We start from the raw sequence: 25790 nt of genomic DNA, 5'->3' as shown, positions 1-25790 counted from the left end.
TAAATTTATTTTAAATATTTTTTTCTTCTATAAAATTCACTTAAAGTTTATTCTAAAAATTATATTTTTTCTTTTGCCACAGTTCTGTTTCTACTATTCTACATGTCCTGACATATTTGTTGCTTAACCTTTGCTCTTTTATTTTGTTGGCAATGTGGCTTTTTGACAAATATAACTGCATTTTCTTGGTGAAGTTGTGATGAATCTTATTTTGATATGGGCCTATATATCTTTTTTGGAGGATTTTAATGGTTTAATGAAATAAATTCTGGGTTCAAATATATTACCATGTCAGTTAGGAGAAGTTTTCTCCTCCTTTGCTTGCTATTTTGTTTTCTTCCTCTTCTTTTTCTTTTTCTTTTTTTCTTAGAGTGCGTTTGGTAGTGATTTTAGGAAGTGTTTCTAGCCTTTATAACACTTGGAACTATTCATCCTTCAAGTATTAAAAATGTTAGAAACACTTCCTACAATCACTGCCAAACGCACTCTTAATCTTTGCATCATGAGTCCTTGTCTTGTGATTAAGCGGTGCCTTAACCCTCTTCTCTATGATTATGAGGCTTAGAAGGCTCTTTCAATTTTCCCTCTTTTACCTTCTTTGTCTTTCTTCATTTCTTTCTTTATTTCTTACAATCCAAAGGAGAAAAAAAAGGAGATTTGAAGAGCTCTAGCACAAGTTACGTCAAGTTGTTTGGATCATATTATCAGTTGGCTAAATCTTAATTTGTAACAGATGTTTTAATGTCTTCTCTTGATAGATGATAAACTGGCCTCACCTTTAAGGTCCCCTAGTAATTTTGGGGCCACTTTCACATTTGCAATCTAGAAACTTAGGCTTTATATTAGGGAAGCTTCTAAAAGTACCTTTTTTTTTTTTTTTCACTTTTCTTTTTTGCATTGAGATTTGGAATTACTCTAATTTCAATATATGTTTACTCTGGTTTTGCATGTCTTAATTTGTTCCAATCATTCTTAGATTACTTGTCTTCTCTGTATTCTTCCTTGAAAATTTGTTTCAACTTTGCCTTTGTCTTAATTTATAGCAGGAGCAGTATGGAGTGTTGTGTTCTTGTCCTGAAGTGGCAGCAAGTCCTCGTGTACATAGGTTTCAGGTATTCATTTTTTTTCTGAGTCTAGTAGGTGTATCTGTAATTTTTTTCCAGGTTTATTTATTTATTTATTATTTTTCCCTCCTACTGCTCAAATGTTCAAAGCAGCATTGTTTATGCTGATATTTCCTGTTGCTAAGGTGCGAAGCACAAAATTAGTCACATGCCTGGCTCAAGTAAGACATGTGTATCCAAAATACACATGCAAAAAAGCAAAACAACAGAATATATGCAGAAATATGAGCATATTAAAATAATGCTGATTTTGCCTTTCGCCTTTGAGGCTAGGTTCAATAAGGAAGGTATTTGAACAGAGATAGTGAAGGTTCTAGGTTTAATTCCATGTAACAGAAAAAATTGGGATTTGCCTCTTGTTTTCATGGAAAATGAAATACGTTATTAAATAGAGGAGTTTGTCAAATCCTCCAGATGTAAGATAAACAAAATACAAGAAACAAGGTGATTTCCTACTGCAAAGGTAGCACTTTGGTTGTTGTCCTAATATCACAGGGTGCAAGTTCACATGACTGAGAAGGGTTGCATAGGGCTTGTTTTGGAGTTGTTCTTGAAAACAATTTTCTGTTCTTTAAGAAAAAAAAAAGTTTTTTTATTTTTGTGTTGGAAGAATTGGGATTGGGTTGTTAACCGTGTGATATAGTTTCCATAGTTCAAGTGCTGTATAGTTGTACAATGTTATGTAGTGTTATGTAGATCCTAAAATTTTGCTAGGATTAATTTGTTTCCCTGTTAGATTCGATGTTTCCTTGTTTAGATTCTAGAGTGAAAAGTTTTGTTCAATATATACCCTTGAATCAAGACCTTTGAATGTGAAAAAAAATATTCTTTCTTGTTTCTCTCCAACTTCAGCATGGTATTAGAGCCCATCTAGGTTTTATGGGAGTTTCTTTAATTATTCTTCTGGTGGCTGCCCTCATTGCTATCGCATCTCACACCAGCAGCCTTTATTGCTGTCACTTTTAGCACTATTTGTGAAGGGTTTCTTTAACCTTATTTCACACTATTATTTGATCCATCTTTGTCACCCATGTCTGAAACATGTAAGTGTGTTAATTCAATCAATATGTCATCCTCCAACCAGGCTTCCATCTGTAATAAAAAACCAACCCTTCACATCATCACTTCCAAGTTGAATGGATGAAACTTCATTGAGTGGTTACCATCATGGTTTGAAATGTTGGAATTTTTCGGCAAAATATCGCCGATATTTCGGTTATTGGAGCAAACCGACACGATATTCCACACTGATAATCGGTCGATCGATTTTTCACAGATTTTTTTTGAAATTTCATCAAAATATCTGCATTTATCAGTATTTTTGCCATTTTTAGGGATATTTCCCAAATATTTCGGTGGTCAACCCAGTCAACCCTTCAATTATGTCACTGCTACTGCCCAATCACGTTGCTGCCAGCCTGCCACCCCCTTTCAAATTTTGCCCGCCTTGTTTACGTTGATGCATGGATTCAAACCTAGACCAAAAGGCTTGGGTTCAAGCCTAGTTACCACTAGGCTAAACTCGCGCTTATTAATAGGTATTGGTAGTAAATTTGTTAAACTTCATTATTAAAAAATTAATTAATTATAATTATATAACTTTAAATTTTATTTATTTAATTAATAAATGTATAAAAACCATTATTATAATTTTTTTAACAAACATTTTTTAATATCATTTATATGATAGTTAAATATAAAAAATATAAATATTAAAAAATCATATATGCATCATAATTTATTTTACATTATTGAATGCATTTGAATTAAATAAATTATAGTTTTAATATTAAATATATCATTATTTATCTCATTAATCCTATTTTAAAAAATTATTGTCACTTCACTTTGAAATTTTTTATATTTATCCTTTTAATTTTATTTAATTTTGAATGTTTTTATTTTAAAATATTAAAAATATAAATTGATTCAAAAAATACTAAAATAAAAAAATAATAATGAATTTATAATATTTTATAAATTAAAATTAATTTGATTAGATAAATAATAAATTATTAAGATTAATTTATCCTTACTTATCGATATTTTTCTCTTTGATCATATCTATGTTAATTATACTTAGAAAATAATTTTAACATGTGTATTTTTATTTATTTTATCATTATTTAGGGTTATTTTAAACATTTTCATGAATTTTGAATAATTTTCGCTTTATCAATATTTTTGTCAAAATCCACTGATATTTCTCCGATATTTCCGATATAACCATAAAATCCAAGTACCAATATATCCGTATTTACTGATATTTCAAACCATGGTTGTAATCAGCAAAGGTATAAGGGAAAGATGAAGTATGTGATGGGGACTGCAAAACCACCAGCAAGGGATGACCTGAAATATGAAGTTTGGGATGCAAAGAATTCCATGGTCATGTCATGGTTGCTCCACTCAATGCAACTAGAAATAGGTAAGACCTATTTGCTCCTATCTACTGCTAAAGACATTTGGGAACCAGTGTTAAAAACCTACTCTAAGGTAGGTGTTCCTTCTCTAATATTTGAGTTGAAACAACAGATTGTTAACACTGAGCAAGGGCCTTCTCTAATATTTGAGTTGAAACAACTCAAAGGATTTTTGTTGAAACTAGATTTATACCAAAACCTGGAGATGGAGACAGCCACTGATATAAAGAAATTGAAAGAAATAATGGAACAAGAGAGAGTATTCCAATTTTTGGTAGGTCTTGATCCAAAGTTTGATCAGGACAGTGGTCAATTATTGGGCAAAGAACCATTTCTATCTATGGATGAAGCATTTGCCCTTGTTGAGGGGAAGAGAATCATAAGGAATTGACTGTTGGAAATTCAAGAAATCCTATACCTGAATATTTAGCTTTGGCAGTCTCTACACCCCCTTCGATTGCCAAATTATAAGGGACAAGAGGATGGTGGACAAAGATAAATTATGGTGTGATTTTTGCCATATTAGAAATTGCATGAGAAACCTTAAAATTTGAAGGGTGTTAGCAATGAAGGGGGACACCGCACGACAAAATCTGGAAAAGGCCACCAAACAGCTGCTGTAGAGGATTCTCAAGAGGCTACAATATTCAACCAAGGGACTATCTTAGGGTTGCAAGGCTTGGTTTTTACTACTTATCAAGAGAGAAAAGATCAAGCTTAGCTATGGCTTTGAAGTTTAGGAGATCCTCCATTTTCTTTGTTGAAAAAGTTGTTTCCTTCCTTGTTTGAAAACAATAATATAGAATTTTGCATGGTGAAATTTGTGAGCTTGCTGAACATCATCGTTTATTTTCTCCTTTGAAAACTCTAAAATTTTTATCACCATTTAGTTTGATATGTTCTGATATTTAAGGTCCCTCTCGTGTTACTAACACTCCTGGTTTTAGATGGTTTGTCAACTTTATAGATGATTGTCCTTGAACTACTTAGGTATATCTAATGAAATCTTCCATTTTTCCTATCTTCCATAAATTCATTAGCACTTAGTTTAGGGCAAAAATACATACACTAAGATCCGACAATGACAAAGAATACTTCAATCAAGATCTCATCACCTATCTTCTAAAAGAGGGTAAAAAAGTGACATCTTGTTGTTGTAGGTCACTTCTTTTCCAAATGAAAGTCCTAAAAATTTATTGGATGTTCTTATAGTTGCATATTTGATAAACCAAATGCCATCTTGTGTTCTTGAATGCCATCCTCCCATTAGTAAACTCTCAACTTTGTTTCTTAATTTCCAAGGGGTTGGGTCTCTACCTTAAAAAATATTTAGTTGTGTTTGTTATGTGCACGTTCATAGTTACTTGTGGGGGAAATTTGATCCTAAAGGTATCGAGTGTTTGTTTTTGGGCTATTCATCCACTTAAAAGGGATACAAAAGTTATCATCCTCCAACAAAAAGAAAATATGTTGAATGGATGTTACCTTTGTGGAAAATCAAGCATTCTTTGGGGACACCTATCTTCAAGGGGAGAGTCAACTAGGAGAAAAAAAGTGGTGGGAGTCTAATCAGCCTTTATCTATGCCAAATGTGGTATATGGCTCCATGCCGAGGCCTACTTCTGATTCAATTTGAAATATTGCTCCTGATTTAAATTCTCGTAAAAGTACAAATTTTGGTATTGGTCTTGGTTTCAATTCTGGTGTTAGTACTGTTACTGTTACACAGTTTGGTATTGTTTCTGGTTCTAATTTTGGTATGAGTACAAATTCTGGTCCTGATGAGTCTTTGAGTCATGATTCTCATAGTTAAAATCCATCCATTGAATCCGTTGAATCTACCAAGATCTCAAGTATTGCAAAGTCTCCAAAGACCAAGAATAAGAGGCCCAAAACTCCTATCTCCAATGTATATTCCAGGTGGAAGAATTCTACAATCACCTCACATATTCCAATCTTTGACCTTGTGATAGGTAATGATGAGTTGAATTTCCCCATTTTCATTAGGAAAGGAGTTAGGTCCTGCTCTGATCACCCTACTTCTCCAAATTTGTTTCCTTTCAACATCTTTTTTTTTTTTTTTTTTGATCAGAAACAAAAAAATATATTATCCTTTCAACATCTTTCACCTCAGTTTTAAGCCTTTTTCACTCATATTTCCTTTGACGAAGTTTCTTCTACTGTCTAAGAATCTATTAGAGGTTAAGGCCATGGATAAGGAAATGAGAGGCTTGAAAAAAAGAATTAGAGTTGGGAGCTACAAAAAGAGAAAAATTGTGCGGTGCAAGTGGATTTTCAACATTAAATACAAAGCTGATGGTACCTTGGAGAGACACACAGCAAGATTGGTTGCTATGGGGTATACACGGATATAGGACATTGATTACTATGAGAATTTTGCTCAAGTAGCTAAGATGAACACTATTAAAATTCTACTTTCATTGGCAACAAATTTTGATTGTCCTCTGCAACAGTTTGATGTAAAAAATACTTTTCTCCATGGTGATCTAGAGGAGGAAGTATATATGGATATTCCTTAAAGATATAAAAAGGAGTCATGGGGAAATGAGGTATGTGAACTCAAAAAATCACTATATGGTCTCAAGCAATCTCCTCGGGTATGGTTTAAAAGATCTATGGAGCTATGGTGAAGAGAGGTTACCATCAATGTCAAGGTGATCACATACTATTTATCAAACACTCTCATCTAGGGAAAATTACAACATTAATGTGTATGTTGCTGATATTGTTGTCATTAGAGAAGAACAAGAAGAGATTATGAGATTGAAATCATACTTAGCTAAAGAATTTGAAATCAAGGACTTGGGCAAGCTTTGATATTTCCTTGGAATTGAGGTGGCTAGATCACAACAAGATTACAAGAATTATTGATTTCTCAATGGAAGTATATACAAGATTTACTTTTAAGGAGATAGGTATGCTTGGGTGTAAACCAGCTAAGACACCTATTGAACAAAATCACAGACTAGGAGAGAAATCTAAAGGATAACTGATTGATCGAGGCAACTACCAATGAATGGTGGGAAAACTAATTTACTTGTCACACACAAAACCAGACATTGCATATGTCGTGAGTGTGGAAAGTCAATTTATGCATACTCCACTTAAACCCCACTCAGAAGTTGTATACTGGAGTTTGAGATATCTTAAGATAGCTCCTAGCAAGGGTGCTTTGTTTAAGAATGGTAGGGAGTTGAAGTTAGAAGCCTACATAGATGCAAGTTGGGTTGGATCTATTATGGAGAGACGATCAACTACTAGATATTGTACTTTCTTAGGAGGTGATCTTATCACTTGGAGAAGTAAGAGACGATCAATAGCAGCCCATTCAAGTGCGGAAGCAGAATTTAGAGCTAAGGCACAAGGTATTTGTGAACCTCTTTGGATTAAAATCATATTTAGGCATCTCAAGATCAAATTTCAAGAACCTATTATATTGTATCGTGACAATAAAACTGCCATCAACGTAGCTCACAACTCAGTCCATCATGATCGAATCAAGCATGTGAAGGTTGAGAAACATTTTATAAAGGAAAAGCTGGATAGTGGCCAACTGTACACATCATAGATATGTACTACTAATTAGCTGACTAATGTTCTCACTAAAGGACTCCCAAGTTTCAACAAATGATTGACAAGCTGGGAATGCAAAACATCTTTGCACCAACTTGAGGGAAAGTGTTGGAAGAACTGGGATTGGGCTGTTGACCATGTAATATAGTTTCTGTAGTTAAGTGTTGTATAGTTGTACAATATAATTTAGATCCTAAAATTTTGCTAAGATTAATTTGTTTCCTTCTTAGATTCATTGTTCCTTGTTTAGATTCTAGAGCCAAAAGTTTTGTTCAATATATAGCCTTGTATCAAGACCTTAGAATGAATGTGAAAAGAATTATTTTCTCTCTTGTTTCTCTATAACTTCAGCATTTAGACACCATGTTTGACAAAATTTTGACAGAAAACATTTTTTTGAAAATTTATTCCGCAAACAGTTTATTTTTTAGAACAAATTTTAGTTGTTTTTTTGTAGAATGTTTTGATTAGCAAATTGAAAATATGAAGGATATGTTGAGAACATTTACATTGTAGAGTACTTTCATAGAAAATAAGTCTAGAAAATTGTTTTTCATATTTGAGTTTCCATACAAAATTAATCCCTAAAAACATTTGAGAACAGTTTTTAAGAACTGTTCTCAAAAATTGTTTTTTTGAGAATTCTTTTTGAAAATGTTGCTAAACAGGCCCATAATCTCCACATGACCCAAGTTGTATAGTATTTTCCAGACATGCAAGATTAAAAATTCAACTCCCTCTTTTTAATAATGGGATAAAGGCCCCACAGCTTTTGTTCATTTAGACTTTCATGGCACTTCAGTCTGCACAATTTAGCCTGAAAGTTAAAACTTGGTTGTCTTATAATTTTTTTTTTCCATTCATGTAGAGGTGTCCATTGCATGGCACCGGACTAAAATCATTCTTGTGCTAGATATTTAATTCACTTTTAGGGAAAGTAGAGAAAATCCAAATGGCTTATCACTTCAAGTTGACAATTATTTTATCATAATGGATATCTTTGTCTTCCAGGTGCTCGACGCTTTGGTCAACCTTTTTTGCCGCTCAAATATTTCTGCAGAGACCTTGTGGGATGGTGGTTGGGCTCTGCGCCAATTACTTCCTTATAATGAGTCTGAGTTTAACAGTAATCACCTTGAATTGCTCAAAGTAAGATATTTTCTGATGATACACAAGATCCTTAAAATGAGATAGTCTTTTCCTTTGTTCTATACGTGAATCGTCAAAAGGGTGACTTCTCTTGTTTAGTGATTTGATGTTCTCTTCATGGGATACAAAGGCCCTTTTTTTCTCCTATTAATTCCTTTTTGTTGATATAAATTTTTAATATGGTTTTCTTTTCTTAATTATTCTAGTCCTATTGATGCTTCCATTGTTTAGAATTTGTGGGCTAATGTCTGCTAGGATTTTGTACTTTGGATGCCTTTTACTTGTTACATCTATTGGTTCAGAGCTACTTTGGGTGATTCTTTTGTACAATTGTACATCTATTATATTCTGGTTATTAATCTTGTTTTAAAAATGCCAAGTTAAGAACTAGTAACGGATGGAGTATTGGTTGTGTCTAAGCTGAGGACATAGAAGAATATAGTGGACGAGTGGCATTACATGCTTGATCATGTTCATATTGAGATCACACCTTCCACAAAATAATGTGTTACGAGTTTCTTTCTTTTTCTTCTTCTTTTTTTTTTTTGGTCGATGGAAGAACTGATCGGATTCATTTTCCTCAAATTCTTTCCTTTTACTTGTTTAAAACTCTTTTAAGCCTTCATAGCAATGATCTTATTGCTAAATGAAATCTAAAGTTTACTTTTAATTTGTTTATCTGCTTGATTATGATCACATGCTTCAAAGGTTTGTCCTAGTTAAAGTCTCCATATGATTAGTAGTCCATACAAAGGTTAATACCAACTACATGACAAATAAGGCTTTGTGACCTTTGATGCTTGAAGAAAACATGACCTCAAACCATATTTTTTGTCCAGCATTTTACTATTAACACATAATGTACCAAAATGTATTCAAATGTGACACTGAAATCAACCTTAAGGAGGGATGAAGTAAGGAGATCTCAATTTATATCATCAATGCAGCAGAAGTGTTCTGTGCTTAGGATGATATTTAATTTTAAGAAATGATGCCATAGGTGATATCGCTAACCCCAGAAGCACGCTTGATGACATAGAAACCTTAGTATAAATTCTTTGCAGGTCGTGAACCATTCTTGCATATTGTTTAACTCTGAATGTAACTTTGTTATTTTCAATCTTTGTGGTTTATATTTTTACATTTGCTGACTCTATTCTGTTTGTGTCACTTGCAACTGGATTCATTTTTTCTGGTTTTTCTTCATGGACTAGTAGATTCTGTTATGCAATGATATTTATTCCCTTCATTTACAGGACTCGTACAGGAACTGCATTGGCACTCTCTTGCGGGAGGTTAAAGGTTTCTGGCTAGATCTACTTATCACAGTTCTTTGTGATGAGTGGAGGAAGTGCAAAAGAGGTACTTAGTGTAATGTTGGTGGTTGCTAACGATGAGTGGTTATTTTGTGTTACAATGGTGTGTAACAATGAGATTTATTTGTGTAGCAATTGAGGCTTCATCCCCTCGGAGAGAGCCTAAATATGTGCTATTGCCATTACAAAAGTCCTCTTTTGAAGGTAAGACATCTTTTGCTGAATTGCATGGCTAAGGACTTTGAAATAAATTCTCCTTTTTCTTTCAGTATTTAGAGATTTTTCGTTAACATTTCTTTGTTTCTACAGAGGTTATTCCAGTTGAATCATCAATTGTTGCTGGTGAAAGAATGTGTGAGTTGGTGAAGGTTGTGCTTGATCTCATATTTTTTTTTTAAATTCCTTTTTTAGAAGCATGAGAAATGTCAGATACATGTTCACATGTATCTTACGACTGTAGTATGGATTAAGTTTAAAACTAAGAGGGTATTTGGTATACCAATTTAATGACTTAATAACTTAATTTAAGTCATTAAATAGATTAAGCATGCTTGGTAAAATAACTTAATATCATAAAAGTCAAAAATAATTTAAGTATTAAATTAAAATGGTTAACTTATTTTATATCTCAAATCTCTTTTACCTCATTTGCCCATGTTTAGTGAGAATATATTTTATAACCATGACTTTACATTCACTACTCATCTTTTATAATTAATATTTTTTTACTTCTCTTAGGCATCTATCATACTTTAAGTATGGATGTTTAACAAACAAATTTGTTACTTAAGACTAGTGAAAGTATAAATATTTGTTAAAATTAATGAGGGTAAATACACCAATTTGATGATTTAGAATAAATTTTAAGTTTATCAAACAACCATAATACTTAAAGTAAAAATTCAATAATAAGTTTTAAATCAACAACTTAAGAATAATTTATCTTAAAGTTAATTTAAGTCATTAGGTAAAAAGTATTAAGTTTTACTAAACACCCTATAAAACTATACAAGTTATTGGCTTTTCTTTTCATACTCTCTTTCTCTCTCGATATTTTGCTACATCCATTATGAATATGAGCCATTGGAAATAAATGGATGTAAGAGCCTTGAAATGTAATGAGCATAGTGTGTATTACCACACATTTATGCACATATGATATGCCTCTCTCTCTCTCTCTCTCTCACACACACACACACAGTATTCGGTACATTCATCATGGATATCTGATCCATTGGAAATAAGATGTAAGAGCCTTAAAATGTGATTGAGCATATTCTGTGTATTCCTGCACTTTTATGCATGTGATGTGGCTGTGTTACTGGTACACAATGTTCTTACACATTGTTTTTGTTGCTAATATTTGTCATTCTTACCATATTAGGTTTTTGTGCTTCTTCATCAACTTCAAATTTTCTCCCTTGGTAGAGCTTTGCCTGATCAACCGCCTATCCTTCCTCCAATTGATGTTCCCCAATCCTTCCGAGCAAAAGCTGCTGGCCTGGGTATCTTAGGTCCAAAGCCGGGAACCGAGTTAAGACTTGGTTAGTGATCTTTTTCAAATTTATATGCCTTTTTAAGTAATGGGTTCTCTCTCTTCCCCCAATAGATAGGAGCAGGAGAAATAATGGCTATGAGATGATTCACATTTTCAAAATATTTCCCTTCAATTTTGTATATGTTAGCTATGTTTTGGATCTCCCAAGAGATCTTGTTGTATTCTAAGGGCTGCACCATCAATTATTCCTTGTTTTCTCCCCAAATGAACTATATATATGAAGTATCTTGCATTTCAGTGACTCTGGTGGTTGCCATATGCAGTTGATGCAGTGCCCTGCAGAATTTCATTTGAGAGGGGTAAAGAGCGGCATTTTCGCTTTCTAGCAGTTTCCATGGAAACATCTGGGTGGGTTCTCCTTGCAGAAGAATTACCCCTAAAACAGCATTATGGAGTTGTTCGTGTTACTGCCCCTTTGGCTGGCTCAAATGTATGTATGCCTTGTGATTTTCTTATGCAATTGTGACATATTGTCTTTCACTTCAAAATATTTACATGCTTTCTTCTCCACGACATAGTAACTAACTGGCTGTTGGTTGAAAGTACTGGGGAATGAAAATTCCCTCACTTCCTTAACCTGTCTTTGTGATGGCCTTAGATTGGAAAGCATAACTTTTCTTTCTTATCTCTTTGACTTCAGCCTAAAATTGATGATAAGCATGCTAGATGGTTACACCTGCGGATCCGTCCATCCACTCTGCCCTTTTGGGATTCGGATAAACGCACTACCTATGCCAAAGTGAACAAAAAAGCTTTGGTTGATGGCAGATGGACCCTGGCATTCAGTGATGAATACTCTTGCAAGTCTGCATTGTCTATGATTCTCGAGGAGATTAATCTACAAAGTAATGAAGTGGAGAGAAGAATAAGACCATTACTTGACCTTGAAAGAGAAGTAAATTTTTCAAGCCCTTCTCCATGCCCTCTTGAGGCTTCCTCTTCAAGTACAACACCTTCCAATTCTTTGTAAGCTCCTGATTGTTTTGAGTTCTCCAATAATATTGCTTTCATGTTAGGGTGACAATACAGCGTGTCTAGCACCCTTTTGTATATGTTCATAAGAAAACCTTAGATACACAGAAAAATGTAGATTAGCACCCATGTTTCAGTGTCATTCTTTGTATACTAGCTCTCTTTTTCTTTGCCCTAATTTGTAAGTTTATCGGCTTTTACAGCTCATTCTTTATAGATCTCTTAACCGAGGCTTTCTTTTTGCTTACCTAGTTTGTAACCTGTGTGACACATTGTAAATTGAGGCGATTCCAAAGAAAGTAAAGTTGCAAGGTTTTGTGTATTTCTTGTATGTCATTTTTGTGCTTTCCCCATGTGTGATTGTTTATGTAAACAAGTGAAAGCTATTATTCTTAATTGATGCAAATTCATTACCTACATCCTTTTTTTTTCTTTTTCTGTTTTCTTTATGCTATAAGCACAGCTCATTCTCAGAAATGCTGGAAGGAATATTCTTTACTATTGCTGGTGTTCTCTTGGTTTGTTAGAAACAGAAAACCATTCAAGGAAATTTACATCTCTATCTTGATGAGATGGTCAATTTGTGCTCATTCTGATACCATTTTATTCATCTAGTTTATTTAGGTAGGATGCCAAAAGTTGTAACCCAAGATTCGTTATGAGAATATAGAGAGAAATAAAGCAATCAGAATATTGTTGTGAGAAATATTAACTAAGTCTTGATGTCTGGTTACCTTTTTTAGTCTTCTTTTCCTTGTTCTTTTTTTGGAGCTTCACAGATCTCTGCTTCATAATCTCAAAACTCTTTCTGGCCATTCCATGAGTCACCATTCCTCCCGTGAGGGGTTTTATTCTGAATGACCTTGATCTTTGCTGCTCTTGTATGTTCTTCTCTTCACTTTAATCACTTCAGAGTGGAAGCTAGTTTTTCTGTCCATGGAATGAGATGTATTTTTGTACCTTTTTCGTCTTACCTCAAACTAAAGTTCATCAATTGACTGCACTAACTCCATAATGCTCTAAAGAGGGAAAAAAAAAAAATTCAGTAGAATCTGCCATAATATCGAGTTGATACCTCTCGAAAAGTGAGATCAATCATAATATACCATGTGTACAATTTGGTTTCATTTTATTATATCTTGGTCTCATTCTCTTGTACTTTGATTTTATTTGATCGTATTTTTATCCAACAGCTTAGATTTTATCATATATTTTCAATAGTAAGGATTGCAAGTTCGATCAAATATTGAATCAATATCCTAGAATTTTCCCAAATATCATGGAAGCTAGCTATATATATATATATTTATATAAGTTCTACACCAAGTACTAGGATTCATCTGGTAGTGAACTAGAGGTCCTGAATTCGAGCTTCTTCAGTATTGAAGTGTAGGATAGTGTGTCCGTATCATTAAGGTTTACTTGGATGGCAGTCAGTATCCATATCATTAAGGTTTATATGGCTGGAAGTTGAGATAAATATCTTGCTGTATGGGACTAAGTATATACGCATAGCATTGAGACATTTGTTTAATTATGCTGAAACAAGGCTAAATGAAAAGTTTTTAGGGCTCTATGGTGAAGATAATTGATGGTTCTTTTCAAGCACTAATTGCAGGAAAAAGTGGGGACCCCAATATCCTATAAAGATAGGCTGATGTTGAAGAAAATGAAGCTTCATCATGACCAAACCTCACAGAAGAATGACCAAACTTTAGTACCATTTGCCCACACCGCTTTTTGGGATATTGGTGGAAGGTAGAATGGCAAGAAAATGAGACCCATGAGCCTTAGAATAGAGTAGTATGGGAAAGAGACTCTCATGATGGATGCAATCAAATTTTCAAGGCCAATGATAGTGAAAGCACAGCAAGTTTTCTCTAATGACCACATGATTTGGGTTGAGTCATCGTATAATAAACTAATTAGGCTCTACTAGTCTCATGGCTGATAGGCATTTGTATAATGGAATACAATGTAGATTGCAGCATGCCCACCATTGCAACAAGCAGGCTGGAGATTTCTGCATTTTAAGTCATAAAATTTTATGGAAAGTTTTGAGTTCTCTGTTGTAGGAAGGCACAAAGACACAAAATTATTGTAGCTTTTCATCATAAGAGCACAGGCCCCACATCCGCCGTTCGATGTAATGATATCCATTGCTTTGATGAGCCCTTTTGAGTCAAGATAATGATAATAGTACTCCTAAAGAAATTTGAACTAAAAAGTGTCATTGGCTTGTAGTGGAGAAGAGGCCCTTTTTTTTTTTGCTGTTTTCTTTTGGTGTGTGGAGGCCCTATGGATTATATATAAATGTATGATGATCAGCATATGGATTATCATTAATTGCAGTCAAAAGGGAGGATGGACGGACAAATAATGATGGCGATAATATTGTTTAGGAAAAGGGCTTAGGAAACCTTTGTGGTGAGTGAGTTCCACCTCCACCCTATGACGCTAAAATCTCCCACCTAGCTAGTTGATCATTTGCAATCTAGTTTAATGTATTGTGTTCTTTATTTCACTTCTTATCGGTGTCATCATTAGGACACTTGCTTTAGGTGTTAATGTGTCGAGTACTAATAGTTGTTTAGCTGATATGGGAATCATTTTCCCTTCTTTATCTTCTTTATTTTAGTGTATTTGATATGAGGAATGTACCATTGAATATTGTTTGATGGATATCTCCAATGAAGAAAATGTCCTGCAGTTTCCATGGATGGTGGTCTTCACTTGGGAATCAAGAAGGTTTATTGTATTAGTATTTGGAAAAGATACGAAGTCTCTTAATGCACATAGGTCTTAGAGGAGGGAAACACTCAAAATGGAAACAAGAGACCTCCTCAAATGTACTAAATTTAAACCATGGAGGCAGTGGGGTGTAGTCATCAGTGTTTGAATCACCTTTTTGAGCTGGAAAATTGTCATTGAAACCCGGATAGTTTGATGCTTGTTGGAAGGCCTGCTGGTATTTGAGGGGTTTTTTTACTGAATTCCAAGGCAGTTATCACCCAAGAGGGGGCCCAAAAGAAGGGAAGGGGAGCAAAGGGGGCAATGCTAGAAACCGGTAGGTCTTTTTTTTTTTTTTTTTGGTGGGGTGGTTGTGGGGGTAGAATCTCAGACAAACTCCTGGAAAGCAGCAGTGATTTGAGACCGTGTTGAGGCTGCTTCATGGAAAAACTCAGGCCAAATTAGAGTGCTATGCAGTAGACCCCTGTCACCAATGTGGCAGTGTCCATAGCAAGATCATTAGGTCAATTTCAGAGTGAGTTCTTGGAGATGCCCAACAATTTTTGGAAAATATAGAGATACCAAAGGAAAAAGAAAAGAAGGAGATGAGAGAACTGAAACTGAAAATACATTATGTTATGAAAATGAGCAGTTACACTACAACATGTTGGTCATTTTCCATTTTACAAAGACACCAATCAGTCCATGAAGGAAACCTGGATTTTCTTGGGGAGACTTGAACCCATGAATCCATCCTCCAAACCTTTCTCTCCTTTCCCTACTAAACGGAGCCTAACCTCCATACCCTCCTTCCCGCCAATTTTAACTGTCTTTACGCTCGTTTGAAAAACCTCTTTCAACCATTTTTCAAACAAGCTGTTGAGAAAAGAATCACACCCAGCTAGAACCTCCTCTAACAACTTCTGTTCCACAGAAAAACTAACTGTATTTTCACTATCATACCCCACCTCAAAGGACCCTTTGATCTTGGACAAGAAAGCCTCTCTCATCTCTCTATCCTGGTCTGCTTTTCGTTTGAAAGTAAAACGGTTCTCGATTGATTCAAGGAAGCCATGTGGGTTCTGGATATCTGTGGCAGTTTCGCGAGTTAGATCACTTGAAATGGGGCTTAATTCTCTGGGTTTGTCTTTGCTTTCATCATCCTCATCAGCTCTGATGTTCAAGTCAAGGGTGTTGAAGCTTAACTGCCTGGTGAATTCCAATATCTTACTGTTCCCAGGCTCAACAGAAATCAAACAGCTCCCTTCCTCTTCATCTGTTCTTGGACTCTTGGTCCTGTTTGATAAGTCCCACTCGGCTTTTCGCTTGTGATCCATGTTGGGAGTCCCCAAGGTCGGAATTGTTAGGTTGATCTGCAGTTTCATATGAATTACTGAGCTTTTGTTTCCCTTCCTCTCTTGGTAGCTGCTGGAATCACCCGTTGTCAATATGAATATCGCTTGGCCAAAACTTCCTTCTCTTTTACTTGAATCTCTGAATTCTCCTGTTTCACAACCATCAGCAAGAAACTTCATGAACTGGGGTTCAGCAAAATCAACATCTTCCACCATAACGACTAGTTTTTGGTGTGCTCTTAAGGCTTCTGTGAGGATTTCAGAACATGGGGTCACCCCATTGTCTAACTTTCTCATGTTCATCCGGAAGACCAGGTCTGCAGATCCAAAAACTGATTCTGCAATTGCGTGCGCCAATCTTCTCTTTCCTATTGAATCATTCCCCTGAAGCAGTAGCCATGTCTCCTTCTTGCTTGATTTAGAATCAATCAGAGCTTCAGCTATTGGTGAAATGGCTTCACTTTGCCAAGGCACATTCTCTTCCAATAGCTTACATATATCTCTGAGTCGAATTGTTTTTTCTCCTTTCAGTTCAGGCAACTTCCCAGAATCTGAATAAACAGAAGTGCCTAGAGCAAGAGTGATCTTTACATCCTTCCCTTCTGTCTTCTTGAGGCAATCCAAGCTTGGTTCTACTGATTGTTGCTTGTGCATCCCATTACCAAAGCTGAATTCTATGTGACAGGACTGTTGTCGTCTGAACCGAGGCACTAGACTGGAAGCATGGTTGGGCTTCAAAGCTGAATTGGTGAAGGAAATCGAATTCAAGTCAGGGAAGATGCTGTTCTGATTAGGCCACCAGGGGTATGAGGAAGTATAGGAATAACTCTTTCCCAACAAGTTCTGATTGCTGAACATAGAGGAACTCAAATGGTTCTGATTAGACCTTCCCTGGTGAAGACTGTGGCACAATCTATTCCATTTTCTTCTCAACTCAACCAAATCATCCTGAAAAATGAAGAATTCACTAAAGAATTAGTTTCAATGTCTCATTCAATAATTTGAAAAACTTGGATAATTGTCCTATATCAAATTTGGTACCTTTTGGCGGGCTTCGACGCCATGAGCTTGGAGCCAGGAAGGCAAGAGCTTCTGCTGGCCAGACTTGAACAACCCAACTTCCTTCTCATAATTGGCAGTGCATTCAGCACAGCAGCTGAGCTTGTCGTGTTCCTCCTTGGCTGCAAATGGTTTGGTTTCCAGAACATGATGAGCTTGATTCTGTGACCTTGAATCATGGACACTGCATTCCAAATGTATTACAAAGATCAGTTTGTAGGGAAGTACTCTATAATTTTATGTAAAAGGGAATTTCATTGAAGTGGGAAACATTCAAAACAAAATTGATCCCTTTTTGACTTACAATTTGTGATTTTAATTAGTATGATGTTTTCTAAACAATTTATTTAAAAATATTCTCTATCTTCCTTTTTTTTCTCTTTAATTGTAATCATATGTTGAATTGAGTTGCAATATTGACCCAGTTCACACTGAAAAGGTCAAAAATGGCAGGAGAAGACTGAAGAAAGAGAAATGAATCACTTAAAGCTTTTCATTTTTTCAAAATTCTTTGAAAATTAAAACTAATAAATAATAAAGAAAAAAAAAGGCAAAATCATTCTCATTATCTTTTTTGAAATCTCCTTGAATGATTTGGGTTTTTCCTCCTTAAATTATGCTGGTGGAAATCTTCAATATTATTCAGTGGCAATATACTGACAAAACAAACAAAAAAAAAAAGGAAAAAAAAAAAAAACAAGGACAGTGGCTCCTATGTGTCTGATCACTAGCCTTACTTTTTCGCAGTGGTCCTCGGCCTTATTGATCAGACTGAAAAAGTCCAAGAACAAAAAACACAAAAACCACTGAACTTCAAGGAATGACATCAAAAATGGCAGATATGCACATAACTTACTCCATACATGGTAGTAGGAATGAATATTCAATAAAGTGCAAGTGCAAGATACAAGGAAAAAGAGCTCACCTGGAAGCATGGAGGCTCAAACCAAGTCCACCTGAGGGAACAGAAACAGCTTGGAGTGCCCATTGAATCTCAAGAGAAGGTTGCTTCATTTGGCACCTCATGTATGTCTGATAGCTTGCAGTGGCCATCAACCAGACCCTAGTGTTTGAGGTGGTATAGTCAGAGAGCAGTCTTCCAATCTCCGCAACTAGATGATCAATTGGGTTATAGGCAGAGGCTTCTCCATTGGGGAACCCTCCATCTCTGTCACTTACAGCTGCTTCAACTGTCCATTTTAGGTCTCCTGCATAGATAATGGCACCACCACCACCTCCTGATGCAAGAGAATCCACCTTTCTTTTGAGGTCAGAGAGGTTCATCTCCACTTCCTCTCTCTTCATGAACCTCAAGGTCACTGGTGAAAACTGAAATTTAACGAAATGGGCGGATTTCAATTCCTCAGGAACCTCTCCTCTCTCAATCCTCCCCATCAGCTCTGCAACAAGGCCTTCAGTTGTGGACACAGAGTCACCAACTATCACAGTGTTCCTTCTCTTCTTCCTCAACAGCACCTCCAAAACCAACTTGAGATCCTCCTTCACAGAAGTTGAATCTGTGATCGGATTGCTGGAAAGCTTCTTCTGAGGGGAAAAGAGAAGTGGGTTTTGCTCAGAGGAGTAAGCCAAGATATGGGTCTGCCAGAAAGTGCTAGGATTAATGATGTCTCTATGAGTTTCAGTGGGAGAAGGAGAACAAGGAGAAGAAAAAACCCCACCAGAGCTACTGTAACACTGAAACACAGAAGAAGCTGAAGAGTCCTCAAGGTTGTTCTTCACAGCAGTGCTGGAGAAGCCAGCTTCTCTCATAACCCTACTGACGCTAGGATCATCTAAGATGGATATTATAAGCTGTTCTAACTCTACCTTAATGGTCAACAGAGGCTGTTGTTGCTGTTGTTCTATGCAACCCCTTCTCTGGTGTGCTTGTGCTCTTTTGAGTGCTGCAATTAGAGCATTGGAGAGGGAGGGCTGGCCATGGAGGAGTGGACCAGGCGTTGTAGGAAGCCTGTTGAGAGCCACATTGAAGCAAAGCTCAAGAGCTCTGCATTGAAGTGGATGTGTGCTTTGGTTAGGCTGAGACTTGAGACAAGCCCTCCTCAAGAGACTGGCTCTTGAGCTCAGCAAAGTTGCAGCCACATGCAGAGGAGTGACCTGTGCATGGCCTCTCCTCCTTGCCAAGCTGAGAGAGTGCTTCAATACAGAAGCAGCCTCTGTTGTGAGGGTCTGCTGCAATGTACAAGCTCCTGCACGCATCACTTAGCCAAAAACCCCACCCCCACCACCCCCTTTTGTGAGAGAACTCACTATCTTCTGCAGCACCGAACTTCTCAACTACTTCTTCTTTCCGACTCCTATCCCCCTCTCTTCCCTTCAACACCACCCCCACCACAGCAAAAACTGCAGAAAAATCCACCCAACTTGATCAGCTACAAGCTCTGGAGAGTGAGATCACACACTACCCCAAATAGAAACAAACAGTGAGATTTTTCAAGAGGAGCTCAGCAGAGAGCCCAGCAGTCAGCAGTGCCTTTGCTTTAGAGAAACTAGTCTTAGACCAGCCCGTCTTCTTTATACTTCTTTTATTCATTCATTTATATATATTTGTTTTTCTCCACTGGGGCTACCTTTATTTTTCTCTTTGGCCTAAGCTTTTTATTTCACCCTTCCATGCTTTAATTCTTCTCTCTCTCTCTCTCTCTCTCTCCCCCTCTCTCTCTCCCTCTCCCTCCTCATCGGTTTACAGTTGCACTGCATCTACTTTATCCTCCTTTAATACACTACAGTACATCCGGTTTGAAGATAATTAATAGGATAAAAGGTAACTTTTTATAATCATTTTCATCTGTTGGGACTTGCAAATATCAATACTAATGGTAAAATTTTAATTTGCATGATGCATAAAATTTTCTCCAAAAGCTGCAAAAAGAAGATTTCAATCTACCACCATTATCTGTTATTTATTTATTTATGTTTTCACTGCAGTGAGACCTCAAATACAATATGAGAAATTGATATTAGAAACAGTTTAATATCCTTTTTGTTGTGATATTTTTATGCAAGTGGGGTTTCATTAAAAGGACCCCACAATTCAAAATTTACTCAGAGAGCTTCCCTCCTTTTTCAATATCACCCTTTGAATGGACAGACAAAGCCAGCAGAAATTCAAAAAAAGTACTAAAGAGGAAAGGTGGAAAGAAGGCGGAGTGAGAGAAAGAGAGAAAGAGAGAGAGAGGGAGAGAGAGAGAGAGAGAGAGGGAGAGAGGAAAGTGGTATTTTATTTTTCCTTTCTCATGTTTATGATTTGTTGTTTAATATATAAATTGTGGTCTAAGAGAGAGAAAAAGGGTGAGTGTGTTCACGCCAATCCTCGTAGAGAGACAGCATTTTATTCCCCAAGTACCCAAAAAGCAACCCTCTGTCTGCTATCCTACATAGCATTATTGGGCTCTTTTTTAGCCCTTCTCTCTCTCTCTCTCTGCATTCTGTGATCACCTTTTGTCTTAATCCCATCTTGTTTCCAACGACCCACTTTGATCACATCCTTTCTTTATCACCACCAAAAACCCAAAAACACAAATATACTATTCTGGTATACCTTGTTTATGATTATGATAATTTATACTGTTCTTGTATACCTTGAGTATGATTATGATCAATCTCATGTTTTTCTTGGTGGGTTCTGCTCATTTGCTTATTTGAAAGCATAGCAAACTACATGAGATATGATTGAAGAATTAAATTATTTTTCCACCTTGTTTGTGGTTAATATTATGTTTTTCTAGATTGGCTTTGCTAATTTCCTTGTTTGAAGCATGGAAAATTACTTGTCATACAATTGGATGTACCCAGAAAATTCTACTGGTATCAAAATCCAGACTATATATTAGAGATGATTCTATAGTTAAATCAATGGTGGGGGAACTTCAGTTTAAAAGATTAGTTAGTACACATATTCCTTAACCTTATACTCTTAATAATGTAAAGTGATCATGTCAATTTGATCACATGGCATCTATATTCCATTAGAGGAAGCTTTGAATAAGCTGTCTCTAACCTATTGGTCTACTGGTTTAAATAAATGCCAATCTTTCATCTTTTCATAAAGAAATTAAAGTTTAACGATATAATCAACCAAAATTTTCCTTTTGCTTTTAAGAAATCACAGCTCAACAGTTCATGTTTAAAAGTAATCACTTTTGTTATGAACTCATTGATTAGGTATAGCTGATAAATATTCATCCCTTCCTTGAAATAATGATTGTGGAATAACCCCATGCAGAAGACAATTCAAAGAGGCACAAGCCCATGGTTATTAATCTACTAAATATAAAATCTATAGCTTGAAGGTGACTTGTGAATTTGGTGAAAGGGCATTTGGAGGTTGTTCCATGGAGATATAATCTTGTTTCATACTGGGTTTTGACTACTTTCTAAATTATGGTATATATTGGCCTTGAATTGGTAAGAAAAAGAGAATGGACTATTTTCCTTGAGTTGATGATTTTGTCCCTTTTGCAATGGACACATGACATGGAAGCAGCCTTAACCTTTTTCTAAAGTGGGTTTAGTCTTAAATTACACCAAAAATTAATGAAGTAATTATATTCATTCATATGTTGCTTAAGATGCATGTTTTCAACTTTAACATGACCTGTTATCACATGCAATCCCATCAATGGCACCTCATAGAAGATGCCAAAGTTTAAATGAGCCTACTTCTCCAATGGAAGCATCAATTAATTTCACTGGTGGGGTTCTAAAAAATGAAAAGAAAGTTCACATTGGGAGCTTTTTAGCCATGGAAAATGGACACTAATAACTTCAAAAGATGCATGAAAACATGGAGTTTTGAATGGAATCGTTGCGCGTGGTTTCCAAGACTAGCATATGTTAAAGGGTTAAGAAAGTTAGATTCAAGGCTTGCCATTGCTCCAATTCTTGTTTGCATTAAAAGGAGTTAAAAGAAAATATAGCTAAAGCCCTTGCCAAAGGAAGATTGCTTGAGTTGAAAGTTTTCGGAAACCACATTCATATCTTAAAGCTTGAGAATGCAAGCTAGGTAGGGTTTGATTGGAAAAAGGTGCACCCATCAATACCCTTTTTGTGGATCAATCATAATCCAATATTTGCAATAGTCCCACCTCAACAACTTTGCTTTGATGCTAGAAATTTCTTCTTCCGGGTTAAAAAAAAAAGGAGGAAGACAAAACCCTAATCCAAATTTGTCCTTGTGGCTCCACTGCTGTAAGTCATGAAACATATGGTATTATTGGTATATATATATGTCCAAAGTTTGTGATGGAGGACTTGACCATGGTTACTATTCAATTAAGCATATCAGTCAAGTACTAAGCAAAGCTTTTAGGCCCAAAAAAGCAAAGTCCTAATTTATAAACAACTTGCAGATCCAACTAGGGTTTTACTTATTTTTTACAGGTATCTGTTTCAATTTTGAAGCAAGTTAAACACCATGGCCAGCCATCACTTTTGTGGTCAAAGTCATCAATATCGTCTAAGGTTAATTTTTTCATGCAAAGTTAGTAGAATCCAATAAATACTCCTTTAATGGCTCTTATCATTTACATCTCATGTGAGGAATAGGCTGCATACTGTGAAAGATAAAAAGCTGAAAACAGTGAGTGAAATGTAATGAGGTGGGAGCATTTTTTTCTTTTGAACTTTCAATAAATGAACCACAGGGAGGTGCTTTATATTTGCATAATAAGGTTGAGTGTGGGGTTAATTGAAAAAGGGAGGTGCCCAAATCATTGGAACATTATTTTTTTTCAAAGTTTAAAGGTCAAGAAATATTGAATTAGGGTTCCTCTAGGGAGAAGGAAAGTATCACTTTTATGGGTTAATTGTGATTGTGCAGTTTCTTTATGAATTGAATGTGTCATTTTTTGGGATCAGAATGATTTGGTTTCCATGTTTCCAAACAAATTTTCAACAAAGTAGGAAAGGATAAATAGCAAGTTACACCATATGGAACACTAAGGCCCACCCACAAAAAGCTGAAAGGGTTAGAATGATTTCACCATGTGGGGTTTGGTAATTCTCTTAACTAGGGTTTTGTTTGCAAATTACACATCAATCAAAGTTTCTGTGTCTATTAATGATAGAGTCTAATGCATATTTTATATCAAAATTGCTACAAAATCCTTTAATTTCTAAACAAATTCCAAAAGTTAAGCTCTAATTAGTAAAATGATCCAAGAGCATGCCTTCTAAAAAATCAAAAACCCTTATATTTAAACCTAATAAGACTCTTTGTTTACTATTGTTAAAAATAAATAAATAAATAAAAAGATAAAAAATTTTATGGCTTAAATGAAAGTAGAAAAAAATTACTTTTGTAAAAAAATAAATTATAATATCAATATATTGTCCTTCAAAAATTATGATTTTGCTTCAACTTCACCTTTAAGTCTAAAAGAGTTACTCAAAATTTGTTGTCAGTTTGGTTAAATTTTTTGCACCTGGCTCAACTATACATGGGTAACACTATTTGAAAAAGTTATTCAGATTAATTTTTAAGAAATTAAAAATTCCTTTATAAGCTAAATAAGAGATTTGCACTTCTTTGTTTAATTTTATTAAAACAGTTTATAATTTAAAAAAAATCTTAATATGGAATTCACTTTCCATTTACGCCAAAAATAAAAAGTTATATCAAATCAATTCTTAAAGGGTATTTAGTAAATCAATTTAATAACTTAAAGTAATTTAATAACTTAATTTATATCAATTTCAATTTTTTTTATAAATATAGTTTTAGATTTAAGTAAGAATAAATTAATTATTTTGACTTAATATTTAAAGTTATTTTTAATTTTAAGTCGCGATATTAAGTTATTTTAATAAACATGTTTAATCTATTTAATAACTTAAATTAGATTATTAAGTTATTTTAAGTCATTAAATTAATTTACCAAGCAGAGTATCATTTATGAAAACATGGGGAAGAAAAATTCAAATTCATGTAAAAAAAAGGGGGGGTTGTTGCCTGAAATTTTACAATGAAAAATGGATCCTGTTGATTAGCAACTCTTTTGTCATCATTTTTTCTCTAACAAAGCTAATAAATTCTCAGTTTCATTGTACTATGATCGATTAAGCACAAATAGATCATCATATTTAGCAAATGATGACAAATTATTGATGGCTAATTAATTAATCACAGTTTCTAACTTGACAATGTTTATAACTATGTTTAGAATATGTTTTGTCATGCAGATACTTTGGGAAAAGAAATATATCCCAATGACAACAATAATATATATTTGAAAAAAAAAAAAGTTGAATTGAGAGACGTTACCTGCAATCCCGACTGTCACTATGTATGGATTAATCAGGTTTTATTTAAGAAGATTTAACCTAACCCCTTTCTCATAATTGAGAAAACTACTTTGAACTTTCAAAATCTTCAGGATCATATGATTGAATCTTATCTTCAAACGAAGGATTGCAATATCACTTGAATGATTGAAAAAGTGATTTGTTGGAATCCTTCAATTAATGAAAGATTCAAATTAAATTTTGATGATTAAAGGATAAAGAATAAAAGTACTTCTAGATGGGTTATTAGACACTCTAATAGTACCATAAAAATGACTGCTAGTAGACATATAGGTAATGTTTTAATAATTATTGCAGAATGTAGGACTTTAAGAGATGACATATTAACTGTTAATGAGTTCTTAAACTTAGAGATTGAGGGTGACTTGAAAATAGTTATAAATTGTTATAATAAAAAGAGTAATATTCATAGTTCCATTATATTATTAACGGAAGATATTGGGAAGTTATCTCATGATCTATATATTTATGATTGTCGTCATATTTATAAGGAAATAAATAGAATAATAGGTTGCTTAACTAAGAAAAGTATTTGTAATCTAAAATCAATCATTTGGTGGTCAAATTTTCCTTACGATGTTAGAAAGTTTAATTTTAAAGATTACTATGATTCATCTTTCAATCATATTTATAGGTATTATACATCGCAGACTCCTTTCATAAATAAAAAAAAAAAAATTCCCTAACTATAACTCAACCCATATTTGCCCCTATTTCATCAAAAAATTTATTTTGAAGAAATTTTTATTGGTATTTGATAAGAATTATGAAAGACCTGTTAACTCAATTAGAGTTTTCAATTTTTAGAAAGATTTTGACTTTAGAAAAATTATTATATAGTATGACCATGTTTGGTTATGAAAAATTCAAAGAAAAAAAATGGTAAGGGAAAAAAACTAAAGAGGAAAAGTATATGAAAATAAAAAATTAAAGAAAGTAAAATATTAATTTGAAGCTAATAAATTATTTTTATATATTTCTTTAAACTTTTAAAAAAATTATTTTTCTCAACATTTTTTTCTCAAATAATTATCAATAATAAAACCATTTTTATTGGAAACAACAGTAATGTCTCCAAATACTTAAGTTTCACACTTGAGGTGATTTTTCAAGAAGCTGCTCGAGATTTAGGAAAGGGAAAAGTACGTTTTGGGTTTTGTAGCTAGGGTCAAATAGATTCCTTGAAA

General features: G+C 34.6%; 2 protein-coding genes across 5 annotated transcripts in view; one reads left to right on the top strand and one right to left on the bottom strand.

Annotated features, from left to right (window-relative positions):
- The window catches only part of LOC100253058 (protein TRANSPARENT TESTA 9), a 50556-nt gene extending 38098 nt beyond the window's left edge, over nucleotides 1-12458 (top strand). Inside the window, exons 14-21 of one of the 4 annotated variants that reach the window (XM_010658591.3) lie at nucleotides 1047-1112; nucleotides 8153-8290; nucleotides 9547-9652; nucleotides 9739-9810; nucleotides 9916-9974; nucleotides 10991-11150; nucleotides 11428-11594; nucleotides 11805-12458. In XM_010658591.3, the coding sequence (XP_010656893.1) occupies nucleotides 1047-1112; nucleotides 8153-8290; nucleotides 9547-9652; nucleotides 9739-9810; nucleotides 9916-9974; nucleotides 10991-11150; nucleotides 11428-11594; nucleotides 11805-12134 (1098 nt within the window). In that variant the 3' untranslated portion in view covers nucleotides 12135-12458. Of the gene's footprint in view, nucleotides 1-1043; nucleotides 1113-8152; nucleotides 8291-9546; nucleotides 9653-9738; nucleotides 9811-9915; nucleotides 9975-10990; nucleotides 11151-11402; nucleotides 11595-11804 lie in introns of those variants that run through there. The other 3 variants (XM_010658590.3, XM_019223087.2, XM_010658593.3) reach the window with 3 other exon arrangements.
- Nucleotides 12459-15472: 3014 nt separating this feature from the next.
- LOC100247938 (protein SMAX1-LIKE 4) lies at nucleotides 15473-19823 on the bottom strand. The gene is made up of 3 exons (XM_010658594.3): nucleotides 18206-19823; nucleotides 17263-17464; nucleotides 15473-17169 (listed from the first exon to the last, which is right to left on the bottom strand). The coding sequence occupies exons 1-3, from the start codon at nucleotides 19495-19497 to the stop codon at nucleotides 15565-15567; spliced, it is 3099 nt and encodes a 1032-aa protein (XP_010656896.1). The 5' UTR covers nucleotides 19498-19823; the 3' UTR covers nucleotides 15473-15564.
- Nucleotides 19824-25790: the final 5967 nt, after the last annotated feature.

This window comes from Vitis vinifera, chromosome 11 (assembly GCF_030704535.1).
Source record: "Vitis vinifera cultivar Pinot Noir 40024 chromosome 11, ASM3070453v1".
NCBI classification, from domain to species: domain Eukaryota; kingdom Viridiplantae; phylum Streptophyta; class Magnoliopsida; order Vitales; family Vitaceae; genus Vitis; species Vitis vinifera.
Note: the sequence above shows the minus strand (reverse complement) of the source record. Positions and strands in the feature narration are given on the sequence as shown.

Bases quoted from the DNA above. Each gene is read 5' to 3' on its own strand.
- LOC100247938 (XM_010658594.3), bottom strand. From the start codon at position 19,497: ATGCGTGCAGGAGCTTGTACATTGCAGCAGACCCTCACAACAGAGGCT. The intron at 17,465-18,205 runs GTGAGCTCTTTT...TTTGGAATGCAG, and splicing joins TTGAGCCTCCATGCTTCCAG to TGTCCATGATTCAAGGTCAC. The intron at 17,170-17,262 runs GTACCAAATTTG...TTCATTTTTCAG, and splicing joins GCGTCGAAGCCCGCCAAAAG to GATGATTTGGTTGAGTTGAG.